Source organism: Vitis riparia, chromosome 12 (genome assembly GCF_004353265.1).
Source record: "Vitis riparia cultivar Riparia Gloire de Montpellier isolate 1030 chromosome 12, EGFV_Vit.rip_1.0, whole genome shotgun sequence".
NCBI classification, from domain to species: Eukaryota; Viridiplantae; Streptophyta; class Magnoliopsida; order Vitales; family Vitaceae; genus Vitis; species Vitis riparia.
The window spans coordinates 7,501-31,259 of record NC_048442.1 but is presented as its reverse complement, the minus strand read 5'-3'; the positions used below and the strand labels follow the sequence as shown (position 1 = coordinate 31,259).

The following is a 23,759-nucleotide window of genomic DNA, read 5'->3' as shown; positions in this document are numbered from 1 at the left end:
CATTTTTCACCCTCATTACCATCTGATAGGTAAAAACCCCTGAAAAATAAAGAACCCAACATAAAATAAATATTTGCCCAACAGCAAAAGCTTGGCAAAAGTTTAAAAAATGTAAAATAAAATAAAAATCCTCTAGAAGCAATTTTCCCCCCTCATAATTACCTGATAGGTTTTACCCCTGAAAAACTAAAGAACCCAACATAAAACAAATATTTTCCCAACAGCAAAAACTTGGCAAAAGTTTTTTTTTTTTTTTTTAAATAATAATAAAATAATAATAATAATAATAATAATAATAATAATAATTATTATTATTATTATTATTATTATTAAAATAATAATAATAATTAAAAAAAAAACTCTACAAGCAAAATTGCGAGGCCTCTAAATCTGGTTTATTACATCTACCACTGTTACAAACACGAAAAGAAAAGACAGCTTCCAACTTCCCTGTGAGCCTGCAACTTGGATAATAATTAATGAAGAATTCATGAAAGTGATCTCCTACTTGGTGATATAAGGAAGACCTGTAGAAGCTTCTCTACTTGCTTTTCTTCTTGCTGCTTTTCTTTTGAACTCTCTTAAATCTCAGGCCCTTACTAGAGAGTAGTGCACTTGACGCACTCTTGCCTTCGAGCTTCTTTGTTAGTTTTACCACACTAACCATACCTTTTCTCGCAGCTGCCCGATGCTCTGGTCTACGGCTCATCATCTTGCGATCCAGGGGCCAATATGCATATGGCTCAAGCTTGTCCTTTCTTTTCACGTCCCCAGCTGCCTTTTTGCTAGCATACTCACCTCCTGTGTAAGCCCACCCTGAATCTGATGTTTTCCTGCGCTTTCGATTATCTCTTGCAGAGTTCATAGACATGTGACTACTTGCTTGACTCCTTACATCTGAATCAGAGTTAGAGGGCATCTCTTTCCTTGGCTTTCCTCCCTCACGAATTATCAGGCGCCCTTCAGAGTCTACCTCTGGCTCATCTTCTAATCCTGGCTTCCGTTTTAGGTGCCCTGTTGATCGAAGTGCTGACCTTGTCTTGTGCTGGTCCAGCAAGTCAAGTGGCTCATCTTCTAATTGGTCAAACAAGTCTTCTGGCAATCTCTTGGCTGCTTTATGCATTCTGTCGGACCAAGATAGGTTATGTACAGTGGTATCAGTCCAAAATAATATGGATCACATGCTCAGGAGCAGATGAAATGCATACTTCTCTTGCATGGTTACTGAGCACTTAACCTTTTGGGACATCAACAATTGATGTCCCTACCATGATCAAGAGGCTAAACCTTCTAATGATTGAACTGTCTTAAACACTTGATCTTTGCACTATCTGATTGTTGCATAATTATTAACTTTCGCAGTTTAAATATGTTAAGTGGATGTTTAGATGGATAAATAGGTCAAACTTACAGCCACTGAGGCCATAGATGTCATGCCCAGTGGTGATCTAAAGCATATTGGTCATGTACATTTAGATGCAACTACATTCAAATTTTTACTCACTGACCGTGATGAAGATGCTTTGGAGTTGTAATAGGTAGCCTTGCTCTGTTGACCAAATAGAGTCTGGTCATCTGAATATTCTGCATCACTGTCCTCACTTTCTCCATCCCCAAAGTTGGAAAATATTTTGGTATGATTCCATCTGCTAAGCCTGAAAAGACATTTAATAATCACAAACCATTGCTAGATGCAGCACTAAACAATTTTTGAAAAAGACTAAGAGTGCATTTAACAGTGTTTCCACTCAAAATGTTTTTCGTGAAAATGTTTTCTCTGAAAATGTTTTTAGGAGAATTATCTATCAAATATTTCTTCAAGAAATACTTCAAGTGATTTTTCAATATTACAAGTGATTTTTAAAATTTTTAATAGTGTTTTCTAAATTTGTCAAACATCTGATTTTTCTTCAAAAACACTTTCTGCACTAAAAGTGTTTTTTAAAATGTTGTCAAACATACTCTAAATGCAATTTCTTGTTATGTTTCATTAATATATCATCTTCATTTTGCCTAAAAGAAAATCTAAATGCTGTGAGAGAGAACCGCATAACCTGGATGTTGTTGCTTTTGACTGTTGAGATCTAATCTCTTCAGAGTTTGCTTCAAGTTTCCTCTCTTTCCGCTCCTTGATCTATGTATTAAAAGGATGAATAATATAATTTAATAAAATAAAACAATAAATACATATATACATATGTATGTACATGTTTCAACATGACATAATCTGACAGACCTTCCTTATATTAGTAAGAAGTTTCATGTGTTCTTCAGGCATAACAGCCTTAACAGCATCCAGACCACATTTCTTAACCAGCATTTCCAAAAGAAGCTTAACCTGAAAATAAAAATACAGAAGAAAAACACATTTCGAGATTGATTTTAAATATGAACTTAAACCACAAACAGACCAAAATCGGATGATCAAAAGAGACTTGCTGCTATGTTTTACAGAACAAAGTAACAACAGCAGTGCCTTATGAGGTAACATACAGAAAAGGGTAGGGCATGGAAAAGATAAGCAAAGCCTTCAAACACCTCAATTGGTTAAGAGAAGCAGAGGGCAAAATCACAAACCTTAGCTTTGAAATGGTTTTTGGTGATATCTTGCCAGTTCAGCAGGCCCTCTACCATGCTCCTTAAGTGCATCTGCAACCCCTCAGTTTGTGATTTGGCCACCAACACCTTCAACAAACCTAAATTAGCCTGCATGAAAGCAAATCTCCGAATTGGAAATCAAACAAGGATAAAAAAGCTATCATTTGGCGGGTAATTCATTGGAGCCAGACAAATACAAGATTGAATGTGTTTTAAGTACAGAGGAACAAACTTTAGCAATCTCTCGGTTCTTTCTCTTTAGGAGAAGAAATGTGGATGGAAGCACATTGTAAGCAGTTGAAACAAGGTCAGAAAACTCATAAGCCAAACGAGCTAGGCCTTTCACTGCAGCACTGATCATATGAGGGGTTTCACCAGCCAGGCCTGCAGCTACCTGTGATCATGAAAAAGCTTAAGCCACTGTACCTACTACAAGGTGATGCGTCTGTGTCAGAGAGAGAGAGAGAGAGAGAGAGAGAGAGGCCTGTGTTTCTTAAGCACTATAACCACCACAAGGTGGATATGTGCACATGCACTTGTGTGTGTACATGTGTTGATATGCACATGCTTGTATGCCTGTGCATGTAATGTGAGACAGGGGAGAGCCACTATAACTACTACATGGCTGATATGTGTGTGCATGTTGATAGGCATAAGTGTGTGCATATGAAAGAGAAGGGGAGAGAATTCATGATTATCCATTAATGAGATATTCTGGCTGATGTTAATAAGTATATGCATTTTGAAATAAGAATGTCCCTGAGCAAGAGAGAGAGATAGAAAAAGAAAATTGTTGTTTTAAAGAGGACAAAAAGAGAAGGGGGGCGGGGGTGTCAACGTGAGATATTCAAGAAAAAAAGATTTGAACAGATTTTGTACCATGTTAAAGAATTGATGCAGGTTTTCCTTTTTTCCACCTTTCTCTTCATCCCTACATGCATGGCCAATTTGGACAAGCATGTCATAAGCTCTGTTTCTTGTTTTCTTATTAGCCTGCATGAGAATACAAGTAGTAATTACATGCTTCCAGTAATTCCACAACTGAAGATAGGAGACCAGAAGTGCTGTAGAGTAAGCCAGTTAAATTATTTATCTACTTCTTTTGATAGGCAAGCGATATATATATAAAAAACAAAAAAAAAGCAAGGTAAATAGCATCCACATGCTTCCGATAATTACAGAACTGAAGATAGGAGACCAGAAGTGCTATATAGTAAGCCGGTTAAATGATTTATCTAGTTCTTTTGATAGGCAAGCGCTATATTAAAAAGAAAAAGAAAAAAAAAGCAACATTGTTGACTCCTCAACTAATCAAACCTAACAATAAAAGAATTAGAAAAGTTTCCCTAACAAAGAAGAGCTCTCTGAACTCTCTAAAAACTTCCACTTCCACACTTTACACAAACACCAAAACATGTGGAGAGAGATTGATCTCAACAACATCTTGCATCCCTTTGTGACGGAGCTCCCATGCCACCCTAACAAGAAGTCTTTGACCTTGCAAAGGACACACAAGAAATCTCAAACAAAGAGAAAATTGAAGAACAGTAAAGTGCAAACCATCCTAAAATAGATGAGGAGATATGATTAGCCAGAGCTTTGCTGTGTTTGCATGGCAACAGCAGTTGACAAGAGGCTATCCAAGCATCATCAAGAGATCTCAGTCATAAGGATCTTCTCACAAAGTGCCTCCCAAATAAGACACTATTTTTTTATGGAGCCAAAAACACCAAACTCTTTAGGGAAAGAGCCATTAGCACCCACAGAGAAAATTATAGAACCATTTAACCAAGAAATTCACACTCTTAGTCACCCTTTGCAAAGTAATGTCCTCAAGACCAACCCACCAGCTGACTAAATTTGACAAAGAAACAACAGTACCAACCCCAACTCTTAGTCTACGAATCTCCAGAGTGAGGGTCTCAGTGACCCTAATTGCATCCTTCAACCTGAGATCTGATGCTCAAGCATTTCTATGCAAAATAAAACTGAACAAACAAAAATGAAAAATCCAGATAATGGATCTTGCTACATGACGCTCAAAGCCTAAAACCTGGTCCCACAGCTCTCCCCAATGGAAGTACTTGTCTTAGAATGGAAAGAACCATAAACTCTCCTTAACAGCTTTCCAGAGACACGCCCTGAACCTTTCAGCCCCCTCCCTAGAAAACTCCACACCCTCTAGTTCCCCAACTTTGCCTAAAATGACTCCTCTACAGCTTGTTCTGTCAACTTCAATTCTGTTTGCTAAATTAGAAACAACAATTTTATTGCATCAAAATAAAAATTATGAGAAGGATGAGCTATCTTTCATAAAAGACAATCCAAAACATCAAGTGATGATGACAAAAAGTCTAGGGGTTCTTTGAAGTTGGAGATCCCCTCTATATTGAATTTTCCTAGATACTCATTTTTGTGATTAGCTTTGCTTTGTTGGTTAGTATAGTCCTTCTTTGTTCGAGGCTTGCCTTGGGCTGTTTCTGTGTATACTGCCTATATACATAGGGCACGTCCCCACCTTTTTAGCGTTTCTTAATTCATGATCTTGTTGTCTATCAGAAAAAGAGATGATGACAAAAAGTGTGATATTTAGCACAAGCAAATTTTATAAATGAAGAAAAAAGGTCATCCAAAGGCAATCCAAAGCATACAGGAAGTATACAATAGGTGCCAAAAGGCAAAAATAAAAAAGAAGAGGGGATACAAAAAACATCACCCGCCCTCATCTAAAACTCAACCAATAAAAAAAGTTGATTAAATGTAAAGGTCCTTCATCTATATACAACTTAGTCCAAGACTAAAAACTACAAACAAAAGAATTCTTCATCTTATGAATTGAAAGCTCCTCATTATCGAAGACTATCCTGTTTCTTTCCTTCTACACTGTCTAAAAAAGGCATAAAGGAGTCAGCATCTAAGCCTTTTTACGCTTCTTGCCCACGAAGGACCCATGCCAACCAAGGGAAGTCTCTCTAATCGAGAATGGAAGAACCCGTGTCACACAAAAAAGAGCAAATAATAACTCCCACAAGACCTTAGTTTTCGTGCAATGAATTAAAATGTGATTAATAGACTCTTCTTCGACAAGATAAGGGAAACATCTGTTAGCTAGGGACCACCCCCTCCTTTTTAGCTAATCCAATGTTAAGACTTTACCCCACGAGGCTTCCCACACAAAAAAAACCCACTTTGGGAGGAACATAAGGGCTCTAAATGATTCTCTTGAGAAACAAGATTGCATTTCCAAGCTCCACTGCACTATAAAGGGACTTAACACAAACAATCCTATCTTTCGTCTTTTTCCATAAGCCCTATCCTCCAAATCTGCACTTACCCTCTTCCCTTGAATTGTCAAGAGGAGCCATTCCACCAAGTCCACCTTCCAATCATTGAAATGCCTAGAGAAACAAAGATTCCTACTCCCCTCTCAACCGTAGAGTCCCAAACCTCCATGACCCACATCTCTTTTGATGCCGCCAAAGCATACAAAGATAGGTAAGAATCACACAAGGTCTCAACGCCGCACCATTTATCCTTCCAAAATCTCACTCTTCTACCATTTCCCATAGAAAACACGATGTTGTTGCTCAACAAAGAGCCTTCCTTCCTAATCTCCTTCCACAACCCCACGCCAAATCCCTCCCTCACTTCACGAGTATACCACCCTCCTTCTTCTACCCAAAACTTCCTACTAATAACTTGCTTCCAAAAAGCCTCCCTTTCTTCCATGAAGCGCCAACTCCATTTATACAAGAGGGCCCTATTAAGCGTAGAAAGACATCTAACACCCAAACCACCCTTACTTTTATATGAGCAAACAACTGCCCACTTAACAAAATGAGTCTTTCGCTCCAAAGCCCCCCCACTCCAAAGAAAGTCCCTTTGGATTTGCTCTAATCTCAATCTAACCACTCTAGGCATACACAAAAGAGACTTGAAGCAAATGGGTATGCTAGATAAAATGCTTCGAATGAGAGTAAGTCTCTCTCCTTTAGAAATAAAAACTCCCCTCCACCCTATCCCAAACTGCTACAGATTTGTGCGGAGCACCCAAAGGTAGCCCTAAGTAAGAGGAAGGAAACACTCCCACCTTGCACCCAAGCTCAAATTACCTATTGGTAAAATCTCACTTTTGTCCAAATTAATTCTTAAACCAGAGATGGCTTCAAACCACATTAACAACCAGCTCGAGTAAGCCAACTAGTTCTAAGAAACCTCACAAAAAACCAACGTATTATCAACATACAAAAAGTGGGTAATTTGAACCCCATCACCATCCCTCCCCTTAACCCTACAACTTGTCAAAAATCCCCTACTCACTACTCTCTTGATAGGGCAGCTTAATGCTTCCATCCCAATCACAAAAAAGATAAGGCGAAAAGGGATACCCTTGCCTCAAACCTATGAAAGAACCCTGATGGAATGCGTTTAATCACAACTGAGAACGTTGCAATAAAAATGCACCACTTTATCCAACCTGCCCATTGCATTGCTTGGAGCAGAAAATCCCAATTTAAGTAATCATACGCCTTCTTTATATCAAGCTTGCACAACATTCTGCTCTAAATCTATAGCCTCATTGCTTTTGACATTCTAATCATAGACGAAACCTTGAAGTGCATTTTGTACATCTACAAGAAGTGTTTGCTAAACTGGTGTTTTTGTCATGTTTTGTCTACGCAAGGGGTCATGATGGAATAAGATAAAGACAAGGCAACTTTAATGTGCCTGCACTGACTAGCATCCACAAGGTAAGAGTTCTCATGGATTGGCTACATTTTACAAAGTTTTATCAGAAATTTCAACATAATAGAAACCTAGATAAAAAATCTAAATTAGTTCAGAAAGTTTTCAATTGCAGTAAAAGAAGCCAATTGAAGCTTCTGTGCTAGCTTCACCAGATTTTAATAAGGTTCTGTGCAAGATTCTGATGCTTCAGGAGTGGAAATTGGAGTTGTCACAAGCTAAGAGGGAAAACCAACTGCCTACTATTGTCACAACCTCAATCTCAATGGAGTCAAACTTCAGTACTCAAAAAATGATTTGGGGTTTTATGCAATTGTGCAGACAGTGAAGCATTGGAATCATCATTTTCCCTATAGCGAATTTATCTCTCACTCAAACCATGAGGCACTGAAATATGCCAATCAACACCTCAGCAAAGGCATGCTAAATCAGTATAATACATGAAGCAGTTTATCCTCTCTTTTTGGCCCAATTTGGAAAATTTAAAAACCTTTAGTAGCCACACCCACACATAGTAAAGGAGTTCATTCCTTTCTCTACCACACAACATGCAGACTTCCTAGTGCCACATGGACAAGATCCTGCTCCACGAACTTTCCCTCTCTGACTGGGTCATGAGACACCACCCAAACCCTTTCTTTAAGCCCTTCTCTTTGTGCAACTTGGCCCCTCTTGCATTGTCAGCTCAAACAAAAGTAAGGATGGTTTGGGGGTCAGGAATATGTTGTTACTCAACAAGGCCCTATTGTGCAAATGGAATTGGCATTATGCAGAGGAGAGGGGCGCTTTATGGAAGCAAGTCATTAGCGGTAAATATGGGGAAAGAGGGTGGATATTCTGTGAAGTAAGAGAAAAGTATGGGGTAGGGTTGTGGAAAGCCATTAGGAACAATTGGGATATTTTGAGTTACAATATGTTGTGGGTAATGGAAGGAGAGTGAGATTTTAGAAAGATAAGTAATGCAGTGACGAACCTTTGAATAGTTCTTTTCCTTCCTTATACACTATAGCTTTGCCTAAGGAGCCTTGGGTGGAGGATGTCTGGAACCCTTCAGTTGTTGGGGGTTGCAAGACCTTCGCTTCTCTAGGCAGCTCAATGATTGAGAATTGGAATTTGTGGAGCAATTTCTTCTAAGATTGCAAGGGAGAAGGGTGTGTAGGGATGTGGATGATAAAGTGATCTAGACAAAGTCAAAGAATGGTAAATTTTCTGTTAAATCCCTCTACTAGACTTTGAAGTCAGTTAGACAAGGTGCTTTTCCAACTAATGTAATTTTGAATTCTTGGGTGTCGCCTAGGGTGGGCTTCTTTGCTAGGGAGGCAACTTGAAATAAGGTTTTGAGCTTGGATCACATTCAGAGGAAAGGTTAGCCTTTGGCTAATAGATTCTTCCTTTGTCTTTCGAAGGAAGAATCCATCTATCACATCCTCATACACTACAATAGGGCAAGGGTTTTATGACACTTATTGTTTCATCTGTTTGGGGTGTCATGGGTGCTCTTCTCCTCAGTTAGAGGCATTGTCAGGATGACATGGTTAATTTGTGGGTAAAAAGAGAAAAAAGGTGTGGTAGGCTACTCCCTTATGCCTTTTCTAGACAATTTGGAAGGAAAGAAACAGTAGCACATATGAAATGAGGGGCATTCAGTCCAAGGGCTTAAACTTTCTTTTATATGTAATCTTTGGGTGTGGGCTAAGTTGTTTGTAGTTTTAAATCCTTTCACTATTGATTTTGTGGACTGGTTGGGTTCTGATTGAGGGGGCGATTTTTTTGTTGTTCCCCCATTTGTGGCATCTTTAGGCATCCTATGTACTTTGGAGCACTCTTTTGGCATTTCTCTTGTTAATATACTCTTTTTTATCCATTAAAAAAAAAAACTCGGCCCCTTTTGCAGTGGCCATAATGCACCCACTGAGACATCCAAGTCTGGGATTCCCACCATAAAGATATGGAGCAGCAAAAGTTCAGATTTCATGCACGGGCTTACTCAAGAACATGATCAAGGCCCTTGCTCATTTCAGATGGCTCAGAGAGGCTCTGGGGAAAAGCCTCAGTCATCAGCAATATATCTAAAAGGTTTCTTCCCCACAAATGAATCAATAATCCCATCAATCATGCTCAAGCCTCCTCTTCCAGAAATCTGGTGCAAAAGTAGTCAGCTGCCGGCTCCCAAATATCTAGGAAAGAGGGGTTGTGAGTCTTGTGACTGAAGAACCTACAGCCATGCTCTAACATCCAGGAAGTTCCCTCAGTGAAAAAGATATCAAACAGAGAGATGTCATAAAATTTCTAGATTTATTTTTTTGGCAACGGACAATCATAAAAGCTGAGATTTGGTTTCCTAATGGCTGAATTTGCATATGATTCCTACAAGAATGCACAAGCATGGTTGCTCCATAGTGAATTGTACATGGCCACAAGCTCAACAGTGTTGCTGACTTCCCTCCTTTTTGTAATGTCAAGATGATTAATGTAAAAGTAGAGGACATGGCATCACACATACAGTAGGTCCATGGAGAAGTATGCCAAAGTTGGGGTTTATCATCAAGATTATACTCCTAAAGAAGGCTAGTTTGTGGTTCAATAAAGTCCAATTCAGCCAACATCAATGTAGCTTGATTTTGGAATCAATGTTAATGTGGATTCGTAATTTATTAAACAAAAGGACACATATTAATAAAAAACATTAATGGTTTAACAGTCAGGTGAGAAAAATAACCATCCCAATAGACTTAATCAAAGCTCCACAGTTGACGAATGATACCTCTTTCAGGGCAAGGATTATCTCAGTTAGGAAAGAACTGATGATATCACATCTCTTTTCTGATTCACACTGCAGGGAAAAGCATAAGTTCTTAGGTTAAGATGATGTGGCCTATTGATCAAATATAGAGTTAATCTAAGTACATGTATGTGCATAATAAATAGTCAATATAATGTGAGTGCGGAAGATTCTAAAATGGAATGTCAACTACATTGTTATTAACCTTGGATGCATGGACTATTAGAGAGTACAAACACTCCAATCTGTGATGTTTAGCAGAAAAATGACAGGAAGGCAGCACTTCAATCATAAGTTTGAGCAATTCCTCGAACTTTGCTGAAAGGAAAGTATCACAGTTCTGCCCATACAAATATAGCAACACAATCAGTTTAGGAAAACATGTTAAAAATGAATTTACAGAAGTTTGTATGTCATATGACATCACAAAAAGATGACCCAGCTGTGATCTGCTGAAACTATTAAGTTGTTAACATAAGGGGGGATTCAACAAAAAGGAACCATATTGGAAGTCAAAATAGCTTCTCTCCTAATTGAAACTATTTAGTCATGACACATCCCATTTTAGTTATCCATGTTACTGACCAATATACCAGATAATGTAAATATTGTATGGAAGTATATATAAAATGCAAACCAAAAAGCAGTGCCATAATGAAAATATGCATCAACTTGTAAGATTTTGCAGTAAAAAATTACCCTGAGAATAATTGAAAGAACTTTGTATGCCTTCTTTTGGATCAAACCTTCATCATCCTGTGATTCAGGAACACCTTGCCCTTAATTTCTGTGTTGTGAAAACACACACACACACACACACAACAAAAAAATAACCCAATTATATAAAGAGGGACAAACCCTTAATGCTGGCTTTATTGCAACAAACAACAGATCAATCTCTTTGGCATTCAAACCAGGCAAAAGTGACACTGCCAAGTCAAAAAGCTGTGCCCTGCAGTTACGCAGAGAAGGGAAAAGTAGAAGGTCAAATGCAGCATAGACCTATCTATTTTTTTTTTCTGATCAGAAACAAACATATGTATTAATTGGGAAGCATAGACCTATCTATCACTCCACATTTTCATTTGACAGACAATTTAATAATTCATTCATGAAAATAATAAACACATACTTGAGAACTGTTAAAAGCATGGGCAAAAAACAGATGAATATCCAGTGAAAAAATACACCTCACAAGTGCTAGTGAACTTCCATTTGATGAATTGTCAATCTCCATAGTATTGGAGTTTCTAGAAGTCTCTGCATTGCCAGCCTCTTGAGTCACCTTCAGAAGCTTCTGCATTGTATTTCTGAAGAACCTTGTGACTATTTCTTTATCTGCTATAGAAGCCAACTCGCAGATTGTGGACTGTAATTTCAAATAGCCCAAGCTAAACAGTCAACATCTGAAGTGTGAAGATCATCATAGACTTTGCTATGTCAAAAAGACAGTCTAAATATAGCTTTTAACCAACATGAATATGAAGTTAAAGATTGAATGTCAGATTCTGAAGCCTGTGTGATTGTGTGTGTGAATACATATTTATATTATTCTCTTCTTGCAATATTTTTATAATAATATCTGGCTACTCACACCTCAAGTATATCACACTGAAATTTCAAGCATTGATCACCTTTTTGACCCTTTTTGTCATTAACAAATTTTGACGAAAGAAAAAAATGTTCAAAGGAAACATGCACTGATATTCCTTAACACAGCACATGGTATCACACATTTATCAACTGATTTGGCCAAAAAAAAATATAAATACCTGCAAACAACCACCATCTTGTGCAGATTTCAAGAAGTTCCCTGACAAAACTGACAAAAATTCACGGGCAGAGGATTTTAATGCATTCAAGTTATCAGCTGCAGCTTGTGGGGTATAATGGGCCATAGCTCTTTGTCTGGAAGTGCTCGTATCAGAACCATGCAGATCAATTTTTCCTTCCAGAATCCTTTTATTCTGTTGAATGAGAATCTGCAAACTGGAGCATATTATTCCACAAACATTGGGTTCCTCACAGAGAGCAGTGCATAATTCTTTCTCCAGATCCTTGAAGCTTTCAGCAGTATCCAAAGGGTAGTTGCAAAATGAAGGCAACAAAGACCATAGAGAGTATACAAGTGCATCATAGCTCCTTGATGAAACAATTCGTCCCTCTAGATCAAGCTGTTAAAAGTATGATGTTACTAGTAATACCACATAATAAATATAACACAAAATTCCATCACTATGAAGAGGTTAATACCATTCGAGATTTCTGCTTCATGAGCCTAACCATATTCAAAATTGACCCTCTAAAGAAGCTTAAATGAGCACCAACTGTATACTGCTTTAGAACTGGGAGGACCCAAACATTTGCCTCAGCTAGGTCTTCAACCTCCAACTTAAGAGGTAGAATACTTAAAAAAATTTCAGGTCCCATTGCAACAAGAGCTGATCCAACACATTCGTGCAGCTGAGGATTTAATCAAAGCAGGCAAACATCATCAATTAGTACAAGGTTGATGGTTACAGATGATGTTAATAGACTCAATACTTGGGGTGCTATCATGTTATCTTCAACTGACAATTATTCAAATTGGCTCAAGTTATAGCAGGTAAACTATAATTCACTACTAATATACAGGAAACAACAATATTTCATTTCATTAGGAAACACTGCAGTACAAGAATGATATCCTACTAACAAATTACTATAGGTGGAAATTCAATAGAAATGCTATACTTTCAACATACCCATAGAGAATGGACAATTCATCCTGAAAACTAATTACTGAACCATTTTAAATAATAGCCAAAACCTGCTACTTAGCCACTATGTAATGGTGCCATTTAAGGCAATGTCAATCCCCATGCAACAAAACAGCATCTTAAAATTCACACCATTGGAGTCAAATTAGAAAATACAGCCTGTAGAATAAATAAGAAGCTTCCAAGACCTTTTTACTTCATTTTTCTTCTTTCTTGCTATTAGAGGTCAGAAACTAACTTTTTAAACAAAGTCTACAGTTTTAGGCCAAAATATAAAAGAAAGAGTATGAAATCAAGAACTGTACTGGAGAATAAACAAATTGACCATCTGGTGCAAGGGAAACTAACATTCTTTTTTTGTCCTGGATTTTTTTTCTACATTTTTTAATTCATAAAGGTTAGAAACTCAATGTAGAATCTCAATATACAGATTCTAGATTCTATATATAAGATTTAAGGTTTAAGTAGCGGATTGCAGTCACAAGCCTATGAGGTTACAAGTTTTCAATATGATATAAAATATCTGTCTAATGTTTCCTTTCAGTTAGTTGGTATTCAATCTGTTGTGGCATTGCCTGACATCATTTGATTCATCTGGGCAATCTGAACAACCAACTAAGTTCCTTGGCTTATCTTTCCCATGTTCCTCCTATGACATATTCTCTCCTCTTTATTCTGAACTTCAGAATTCCAAGTTTTGTCCTTCTTACCTCCCACCCCATACTAGATCTGCATTATGCATGAGAAATGGAAATCCATCTCATATAGAAATCCAAACAATCAATTGGAAACTGAACTACAAGAATTAAAGAATGCCAAAGGATTAAGAATACCATGAAATAGGAATAATGGTATATGCCAATTTAAACAGACTAAAATAAGGTTCATATTGCAAAGATAACATCACCTGTTTCCTGTAGATGAGGTCTTCATCTGGTAACTTCTGTATGTCTGCCAAGGCCTTGAGGGTTCCCATTAAGAGGTAAGAAGAATTTTCCCCTGAAGGATAACAATGGTTACTTTCTTGATATTGGGGAAGACAAATAGAACACATTTATAAGACTAGATCTAGTATCAGAAGGATGGAATACCATCCAATCAAAGAATGGGAAAGTTTTCTTATTTTTGCTGATCAAAAGAACAAAAAGGCTTATTCATATGGATTGACAAGAATGAAAATAAAAACAAAAATAAAACATAAGGGAAAAAAAAAGACAAGCATGATACTGAGTAATTAATATTATTATTTTTTTGATAGACAGAGACATTGAATTGAGAAAGCGCCAAAACAGGGGGTGCATATTGATTACTGAGGAATCATGCATAATTTATGAGCCTGCTATTATTTTTCTTTTCTCATATCTAGTTGCACAGTGAGAAACAGCGCTAAAATCCTTGTTTCGGAGAGCTTTTATACAGTTGAAGCAGCATTTGAAGGTATAGATAAAATTCTCAAACGTGGGCTTGACACTTCCTAACATGGTTTATCTATGTTTTGGAAATGCAAGGATCTCTTATATTTTCCTCAAATGAAATATGAGAAGGAAAATTTTATTTGATTAAAATTTTGAAAATGTCAAAATTATCCTTATTTTTAATAAAATCAATCACATAGACAAGGTAATAATTTCTACTTCTGCTTTTTCTATTGCTAAAAGTAGAAGGTAAAGGCTACCCCAAACAATGCCACAGTCAGAGAGAAAAAAAAAAGGATACAACCATGACATTACCTAATTTATTAAACATTGTTGAGATAACTTGAAATGACATGTCCCATACTGTAGAGTAACGATAATCTAGTAAGCTTTTGATGGTTGCACACAACTTCTCAATGATGGTTGGCCCAGACCTTCTTGTCTCCATGTCTGCATTCATCGTAATCTGATTGACTCCCTGCTTTATCAAGCTTACATCAATGCAAGCATGTATTAAGCTTTTAAGTGCCTCTGTAGCTGCATGTAAGGCCTCCTCATGTTCAGATGCCAAAACATCTGCCACACCCATTCGAAGAAATGTAGTTGTAGTGCATTATTGCTTTACAAACACAAGTGTTCTTATAAAGAAACTAATTTCAAAATGCAATTGAATGTAAGGAAAAAAAAAAGATAAGTAAATATCACACCTCTAAGTGCATTGAATATAACAGGGAGCTTAACTATGCATATTTTTCTATTAAGGGAATGAACTTTTCTCATCCCAACATCCAGCAACCGAGTCGTGAATGTAATATCATCTACAGTTCTCTCATTTCCAGAGACAGAAAGAGCTAATGAACATAACAGTTCGAGCAGCACTTCAGGAGAAACCTCTGAAGTTGGGTGAACACAAAGTGCATTCAAGCTGTCCAGTACGCGCCTAGTAACAAGAGGTTGGTGCAGTTCCAAGAGAGTTTTTAAATACTTAAGGACAGTAGTTGTGAACTTCATAGACATAAGAGGAAGACAGTCTTTTAAAGCATCCAGAATATAAATAACCTCCTGAGCTCCTTTGGGGCTTTCAGATGCAGCTGCATTTGACCCACCAGCAAGTAGAAGATATCTTTCAAAAATGTTTGTAATCCCTTCACTAGCAGGTGCCAGAGCTGATGATCCTTGAAAACTTTGTAGTGTGTCATGGATGCATACATGTGACTGCCTTCTCACCTGTTCAGCATTCAGTTGGCATTAACTAGATAAGTATCTTGGAAGGATTATTTACAAGAACACTATCAAGAATTGCATATTACATACAGATGATGGAGCAGCATTTATTCATACTTCCTAGCAAACCTCCTATGAAGCTACTCTAGAAGTAGTGTCTACAATGGTGCAGGCTTGGGAATGAGAAACCCCATCCTGCATCCTGTGGAAGATTCCAATTCCTAACTCTTCAGAAAGCCAAGATGGGTCTGGACAAAGTGGAGTACCCAATTGGATGTCTGAAATTTCCACAAGTTCTAAATGTAGAACATTCATAAACTAAGTATTTATCCATGCCATGCATGTGCCTTGCTCAGATCATACTTGCATGTCAGCCAAGTAAATTCAGAAGTATTTTTCATACTGATCCGATGTGGCCCTTCCAAATTATGAACATCCAAGCAGGCACCTTTTTTAACACAAGGTCAGAACTTTATAATATAATGCTTCATAAGCTGCATCTAGATGAGGAAGTATTTGTTTTGCTTCGTCCCGCAATGATAATAAGTAGAAATTTCAAGTTTATTAACAAGAATGCTTCTTAATGTTAATTGACAGCCAAACTATTTTCAACTGTGTGACAATTTAAAGTTTAAAACAGAAGTCAAAACAAGGACAATTTAGAATATACTCTGGTTTTATTTGCCTCCAAAAATAAAGAAGTTCTGCAGAACAGAACTAAAACACACTTGTTTGGTAAAAGAATTAAAGAAAAAAAACCAGAAACAAGAACATAGAAAAATAGACCAGATTACTGTTAATTAGGAATTGAATTGTAACAGACATGTAAAGAGATATCAAGGCTGTTTAAAAGAGATACGAAGCCAACAAATCTCAGCTAAAATAAACAGAAAACTGTCACCAAACCAAAAACTAGACATTGATTTGAATTGAAAGTAATTCAAGAAATATAGTATCTAGAGTTATTAGGAATATGCTGAAGTAATGGTCATTCAAATAAAATGCTCAGAGGAAAAACTAATATTATAAAGATGACCTTGGAGTGTGAATCTGTTATAAATCTAAGAAGAACTCCATAGAGCTGAGATACATCTGACCAATTGTCACTCTCCCTGATCATCAACAAATGTGAAATGCATTTCAGCCCTGATGCTGCTGGAGGTGATTTAGACCGAAGGACCCGAACCAGCAGCTCCGACAGAAATTCTCTTTTCTTCTTCAGAATTACAGGAGAGATTCTTGGAAGGACCATGGAGAGGATGGTGAGGAGAGAATCAATACTGTGAGTGGGCGAATCAGGATCAGATGAAAGTCGGTCTAGAGAAGAGCATGTGACACCAAAGTAGGTTACCGGGGTTGTAGAGAGGTTCTGGTCTTTGAGTTCCTGAGACATGGTTCCAAGAACTGTGCATAAATGTTGATGCTCTTCCTGGGTGGAGTTAGAGAACCGAGAGAGGATTGAACCACAGAAGTCTGTTTCGTCTATTTGGAATTGAGGTACCTCCATTTCGATGGTTGCCATCACAAGAAGGTGTAGAGCCCTTAAACCCTGGCACAGAGTTTACAACTATGGTTTACAAGGAGGAAATACATAGACAGATTATTGTGTTGCACATCTAACAAAGAAAGAGATTACCTGCACAGCCTAATTTTGTCACCCTCCTCCCCTACAGTGCTCACCCTCCCGCAAAAGCCCCACTGTCTCTGCGCAGCACCAGGAATCGCTTCGACGAGCCTCCTCTCCAAAACAGAAAACTCAACTGCAGGAACCCTAGGCTCTTTTAAGCCTCCAGCAGCAACCAACTGGGCCGGGCCCTCTTGACTTACCACTGGGAAGCTGGGTTGGCCCAAATCCAAAAAATCCAACCCACCAATTCCCAAGCTTTATTTATACCCTATCCACCAGAATTCCAACCCCAATCTGAAAACCAAATCAACGGAAGTAATCAAAACCCCAAAATCCAGTCCATTCAGGGTGGATTTCAGGTTATTTTAAACTATTCCTCAAATCTCCCTACCCTCATGCAATATACCACCAGAACACGACCCAGATCCAAAGAAACGAAAAATTCAAACACGAGCCCAAGAAGACCTGCCAAAAAAAATCCAATTCAGAAAAAAGGCAACGTCATCGACGGAGGATAAATCGTAAACGTAGAAAAGGGATAGATTACCAAAAACGAAAACGGCATAATCTCCCTCGCTGCGTACACTCAAGGTCGACTTCAGAGGGCGCCCTCTCGCTCTTTTTCTCTGTCCCCCTCCCGTCTCTGGAAATTTTAGTATTATTTTTTGCATTTTATTTCCAACTTACCCCCTCATTTTTGTTATTACCATGCCTTCTAGAGGTCTCCACATAAATTAATCTGGGCAAAGAAGGCGTTGGGTGGTTAGTTAAAGGTTTTTGAAAGATTGTAGATGGAACGATCAAGAACAATTATCATATTTTCATAAAAAATTAGCCTAAATTCTTTTAATATATTTATATTCATTTAATTTAAAATTTTAATAATACCTTTATGTGGACCCCGCATTTCGGTTCATGTGTTTCCCACTCGATGACGAGCTCGATTTTTATTTGAAATTGATTTTATTTATTGATTAAGAAAATGACTTGGATTCGCCACTTATTTTTGTTTTATTTTTAAAGGATAAACAAAATAAGAAAGAAAAACCCTAAGTGTGACTTCTTATTTTGGAAAAGGTGGTCTGTGAAAAACCGGATCGAGTTCGGGAGTCAGGTTACTTATTGGGAAGGTACGGTAAAGACCGTAGCACCCCTCTAAGTCCCTAAAGTCGGGTCTCTACTAATGAGATGAAGCTGACATGGCAATCAATGAGAAAATCAATGAATACTCAAATCAATCATGCACATATGAGTATCAGAATATGCAATAGAGGATAACCGAAGTGGAAGTGGATGCGTACCTGATCAGCAAATGGCAACGCGCTATCACAAAATGAGATTAGTGCATAGTAATGAACACAAAGTATATCACTCATATCACCCAACCAAATAAAGGAGCACCAATATCATGCATGATATTCTATTCAATTCCATTCTTATTTTAAAGGAAATTTATTTGATGTCGGCCCCCCACCAAAGCCCAATTTATTTTTGAGTGAATCAATTTCGTAAATTCTATCACCAAGAATTACGAAAATAAATTCACACCTATTTTAAAACATTTTGAAAATCAAAGAAAATTCGAAAATGGCTCGCCAGAAAGAAAATGGCGACCAAATTTTATTAGAAATGGGATGTTGGTATCTAAAAACTCTAAGGATGGAAAATTTGATGACCTGAAATCATTAAAAAACAGAAATTGGAAAATCATTTGAAAACAGGGTTAAGAAATTATTATTTTGAAATCAAAGGGAAATGATTTGAGGGAGGGGGCATATGACTCAAAAAGTGGCCATGCTAGAGGTGACCATCTACGTTGATGGGGATAGAGAAGGTGTTAGCAGCATTCCATGAGCTTGTTGAAGCCACTTTGATAAGCACAAAACTGACCAAAGCGACATCTGAAGGTATCCAACCATAATGCCCAGATTCATGCCTAAAAAGTACAATGCTACTCCCTAATGTTTTCCTTTCTTTTGCTTCAACATGCATTTCCTTATTTTCAAACCTTAATTTCCTCCCACTTGAATATTGACCATCTCCATCTGCATCATCCCTGCCATGTAAATCTCTTCTGCAGGATCACTGCCTCATTCATCAACTTTGGAAGTAGAATCAGCTCATTGCCAATTGCCTTCAAGAAAATCAATGGTCGGGAAGAAACATCCTGACTTAGAAGCTGTGTCAAAAATCAATGACAGATAATGGCTCAATAACAGCAATCGAGGACATATCAATATTCAGCGACAGCCCCATCTGAATTGGCTGAATGCTCTGATAGAAACCACGCCAATTTTCCAAACCTTCACCCAATGGCTGCCTCATCTGCCTGAGTTAACATGGAACCTGGAATTGCATCATCAATAGCACGGACGCCAGCTGAGACAGGAACAAAATCAGCCTCAAGTGTGGTCTGCTCACCACTGGCTGCTGGTTACACCTCAAATTCCCTAATATCCGTCATTTGTTCCGTTTGAGGACCGAACTTCTGGTACAGTCTCTTAGCTTACTCCACTACAGCTTTCGCTATTGGATGCTCACTATTTGCTTCTTATGCGCTTTCTCAAGTGCATTTCCACCCTTAATGAACACACCTAGCGAAGCACCCTTCTCTGTGATCACCATAATCCTCTAACCGTACTGTTATGAACAGAAAAGCTTGTAGCATCTGTATTGGCTGAAACATTGATGATGTCAATTGTTTCACTTTGAGCTCTCGAAGCAACCAATGGTAACAATGCGCCTTGCTTGCTGCCACCAATAGCGTGACTCCTTGGTTGAAGATGAATTCCTAGAAGCTCATAGAAAGAACATAATAGTGGGTTATCTAGCTGGGTCCATGCCATGTATCTGAACCTAATCATAGCGAATGAAAACAGCCTGTCCATCAACCAATTCAGATTCAAGTGAAACTCTCGGGATTTAACCCTAAAAGGCTGCTACTGTGCTGTTTTAACTCCACGTCACTTCAAAGTGGGGTTTTAGTGCAACCTTCTTCTTCGTCTTAGGGTATAGGAACTGGCGTGCACCTTCCAGCAATTGCGTGAACACCAGCATACTAAGGAAACTTCAAAACTGCCCCTGCCCATAGGGCCTAGCCGACTAAACGATGGTGTCTATGATTCTCAATGGCAGGTATCCCTTCGACTACAATCTGCAGCTTCTCCCATGTTTTTCAAAGGTTGATGGTATAAATCTCATTGTTGAAGCGCTTGGGGGCATAACGTTCCATCCGGAAGTTACAGTTCTTGGTCCTGAGATGAACTTCAACGCGCATCATCAGCATGTCTTGTTTCTTCTGAGATAGAGCTCTAGTGGGAGTAGCCATCTTGGATAGGAAGAGAGACATAGCTCCACCAGCTACTACAAGAAGAGGAACTGATGATAGCATGACAAGGGCAAGCAGCCATCCTTTAATGAATGCTATGACAAAAGTCTCCAAATAATAATCATTTTCATTTATCAACCTAATATCCTCCACTGTCTGATCCTTACACAGCATGTGAACATTTCCATCTTTAATGGCAAAAGATCCCCTGCTTTCTTCCACCTTGACTTGTCCTGGCTATGGCACCCCCTACTACCATAGCTGCTTGAAGAGTGTAGCTGAACGAGTGATGAGAAAATCACTGACAGCACGGTGTGGGTCGCCATTAAATGGAGAATGGCCTTCAGAGTACTGTGGAAGCTGATGGTATTTTCCCTGAGTATTACTCCCACTGCCTTGCCAAAATACTGAGTTGTATTCAAGATTCTGACACCTGTGATTTAGGATCATTACGAATTCAGTCCATTGACTTGGAGATTGATCATTTCCAATCATTTGTAGCAAATCCTCAACCCGAGATTCAACAATGTCACGTTGCCGCTGTGGTAGTGGTGATGAATGAAATTGAAGTTGTTTGGTATGAAGAGCAGTTGGTGATGAGCTTTGTGGGTATGCAAATGGTCTTAGTTAATGAAGACAAACATGGTATGGGTATGGTGATGATATAGGGAGAGAAGTGGGTATGTGAGTAATGGAAGTGTATGAGGGGCATAGAAGATGGGTGACATGGGTATTCAAATGAGAATGGGAGTAAGAAAAATGGGTAAGCTAATAGACATGATGAAGTGAAGACATTGGAGATGGTGGGCAAAAGAGAAACGAAACGAGGGTATAGATGTGGCCCCTTGATTAGGTATGATCTCTTGGCACTCTCCCATCATTTTATGTGCTTCAATTGTTTCACTTGCAGTGTCTCCGACTTAACACCAGAACCATTCCCACCAAGCACTTTAGTTGACCATCTTCAACTATTGTCGTTGACCTTTGAACAGAAGATTCAACATCAACAGACAAAAGCTTTGGCTCTTTTGTCGGTGAACTAATACCAGAGGCATCCCCAACGAGCAATCCGGTACAATCATCTTTAACAGCAACTGAACTCTGAGCAAAATATTCAGCATCTCCAGATGAAAGCATGGGCTCCTTCATTGATGAACTAATACCAGAAGCTTCCCCACCAAGCATTTGAGTATGGTCTCCTTCAACAGTGGTCGAACATTGAACAGAAGATTCAAAATCTCCAGTCTTCTACATTGACAGGTTTTCTGCATTGTGTTAATTTCTCACCATCAAGATTTGACTCAGCAACTCCACAGACTGCACCCAAACATTGCACTTTTACCTCGTCATGCTTACTGATATCAAGTCCTTGAGAACCTTTATCCTGGCTTTAAAGGCAAGAATGTGTTTTTGTTATATCGATTTCAACTCTGCTTGGATCTGAAACTTCATACAAATCCTTGTTTTCAGTTTCAGGTGAGTTCCTCACGGGCACATTCATATCATCCTCTGCAGCAACCTGGGATTCAGATAGGCTGCTTGCAAATTCAGAGACACTCATCATAATATTTTCCTTTCCTTCCCAGCTTTCTTTTTCTGTTATCTCACATTTTGTTATTTCAACCTTGTCATTGTCTCCTCAAGAGCTTCAGAACAGAGCTCCATACCAAGCTCATGCAGGTCAATGTGAACATCTGGGTCAATACCAACATGGGTTCTGAATAGTCGAGTAAACCCAAAGAGCCAATCATCCATCTCCACTTCCTTGGGCTCAAGGTCATCCGAAACTCCAGCTTTCTCATTTGGAGATTCCTTCTCTGTCTTTTCAATCTTTGTACCTGCAGTGTCCAGCACTGAATCGCTTAGTGAAAAGTAAGAGCCGTTATCCTCTCCCTCAAGCCTCTCACTCTCAAGAGGCCTCTTCTTCTTTGTTAACACTCTCAGCTGAGCATCCAAACCCTGTTCTCAAAGTGACAGTATCTCATATCTGATGGGTAGGCAACAACTTCACCCTTGTTGAGGCTCGAATATGTATCCAGAATCATCAACAGCTGAAATATGGCATTAATGCCCTGATATGGCCGTCACCAATCTTTTTGAGCAAAATAACTAGCAATCTCACGAACAAACGAAACAACTGCTACCCAAACTCAGAAACTGTGCCCATGCAGAAATCAAAGCAATGCTGGCTAAAAACTCTTCTCCTTGGAGGGCATGAATTGGCCATCGAGAACAGAGTATGAACAACAAGGGAACAAACACAAAAACAGAGTATCAACTGAACCAGAGAAAACACTAACCCGAACTCCCTTTCATATTGGGGTCAAAAGGCTCATGTGTAGGTGGGAAAATCAGTGGAAATAGGACCTAAAGATGTGACTCAAGCACCCAATGAAGAGAAAAAGGAATCGGATCACTCTCAAATAAATTTTATATGAAGAACAAGGCACATATTATTCATAACACAGTCACAACAATATCAAGGAAATCTACTGCAACAAGTATATGGTCCAAAAAACGCACCTGAAAGGCTTCCCTCCAGCTGAAATGAGCAAGGAGACTGTTGTGTTTCTCCTCCCCTGTAACTCGTCTCCCACCCTCAAGCTATTCTCTGTTTTCCTCAAAAAATATCTTCATTCCCCTGAAAAAGCACCCCCCCACCTGCAGGAGACGCTCCCCCATAACAGAAACGTACCTCTTCTGCATATCCTCCAACAGGTATCAATCTCTAATTGGTCCATCAATTCCACTATTTTGATCCCATATTGACTAATCCGAGAGTGACACGTGGCCATGCAAGATGGTGACACTTGTCAAGCATCAGCTGCAAGAATGACTCCCAAAATGGGGGTCTACACTTTATTAAAACATATTTGATTATATTTTAAATAAATATATATAAAATATTTTATTTAAGATTTAATTTTAAATATTTTATTAAAAATATATGGTAACAATTTTTTATTAACATTAATTTATTTAAAGAATTAAAATTATTAATAATTTAAATGAAATGATCAATTAAAAATAAAAATGCAATGCAAATAAAATTCATATTTTTTTTTTCTTTTAAGTGGAAATAAAGATTTAAGTGTGTAATAAATAAATTGGGGGTATTATACATTGGACGACTTAAAAAAGTGTGATGAAAAAGGCGCACTCAATGGATGTGCAACACATAGAGTGTTGGATGGAAGGACACAAGGAAAAAGGGTGGTTTTGATAAGTGTACTATAATCCAGGTAATCGGGAGTGGTCGTCAAGGACAGAGGGTGTACGC

General features: G+C 38.3%; 1 protein-coding gene across 2 annotated transcripts; it reads right to left on the bottom strand.

Moving 5' to 3' along the window:
* Positions 1-347: 347 nt before the first annotated feature.
* On the bottom strand, positions 348-17,292 carry LOC117926335 (RRP12-like protein). Of its 2 annotated transcripts, none has more exons than XM_034845428.1 (19): positions 17,161-17,292; positions 16,561-17,073; positions 15,008-15,527; positions 14,616-14,876; positions 13,793-13,884; positions 12,380-12,589; positions 11,899-12,300; positions 11,317-11,495; positions 10,985-11,078; positions 10,826-10,882; positions 10,332-10,466; positions 10,109-10,177; positions 3,478-3,591; positions 2,831-2,992; positions 2,578-2,685; positions 2,237-2,338; positions 2,055-2,134; positions 1,509-1,655; positions 348-1,124 (listed from the first exon to the last, which is right to left on the bottom strand). In XM_034845428.1, exons 2-19 carry the CDS (start codon positions 17,044-17,046, stop codon positions 542-544), a joined length of 3,801 nt encoding a protein of 1,266 aa, XP_034701319.1. In that variant the 5' UTR covers positions 17,047-17,073; positions 17,161-17,292; the 3' UTR covers positions 348-541. The 2 variants fall into 2 exon arrangements, with proteins under 2 accessions (XP_034701319.1, XP_034701318.1); XM_034845427.1 differs by having other exon boundaries at positions 2,578-2,706; positions 17,161-17,289.
* Positions 17,293-23,759: the final 6,467 nt, after the last annotated feature.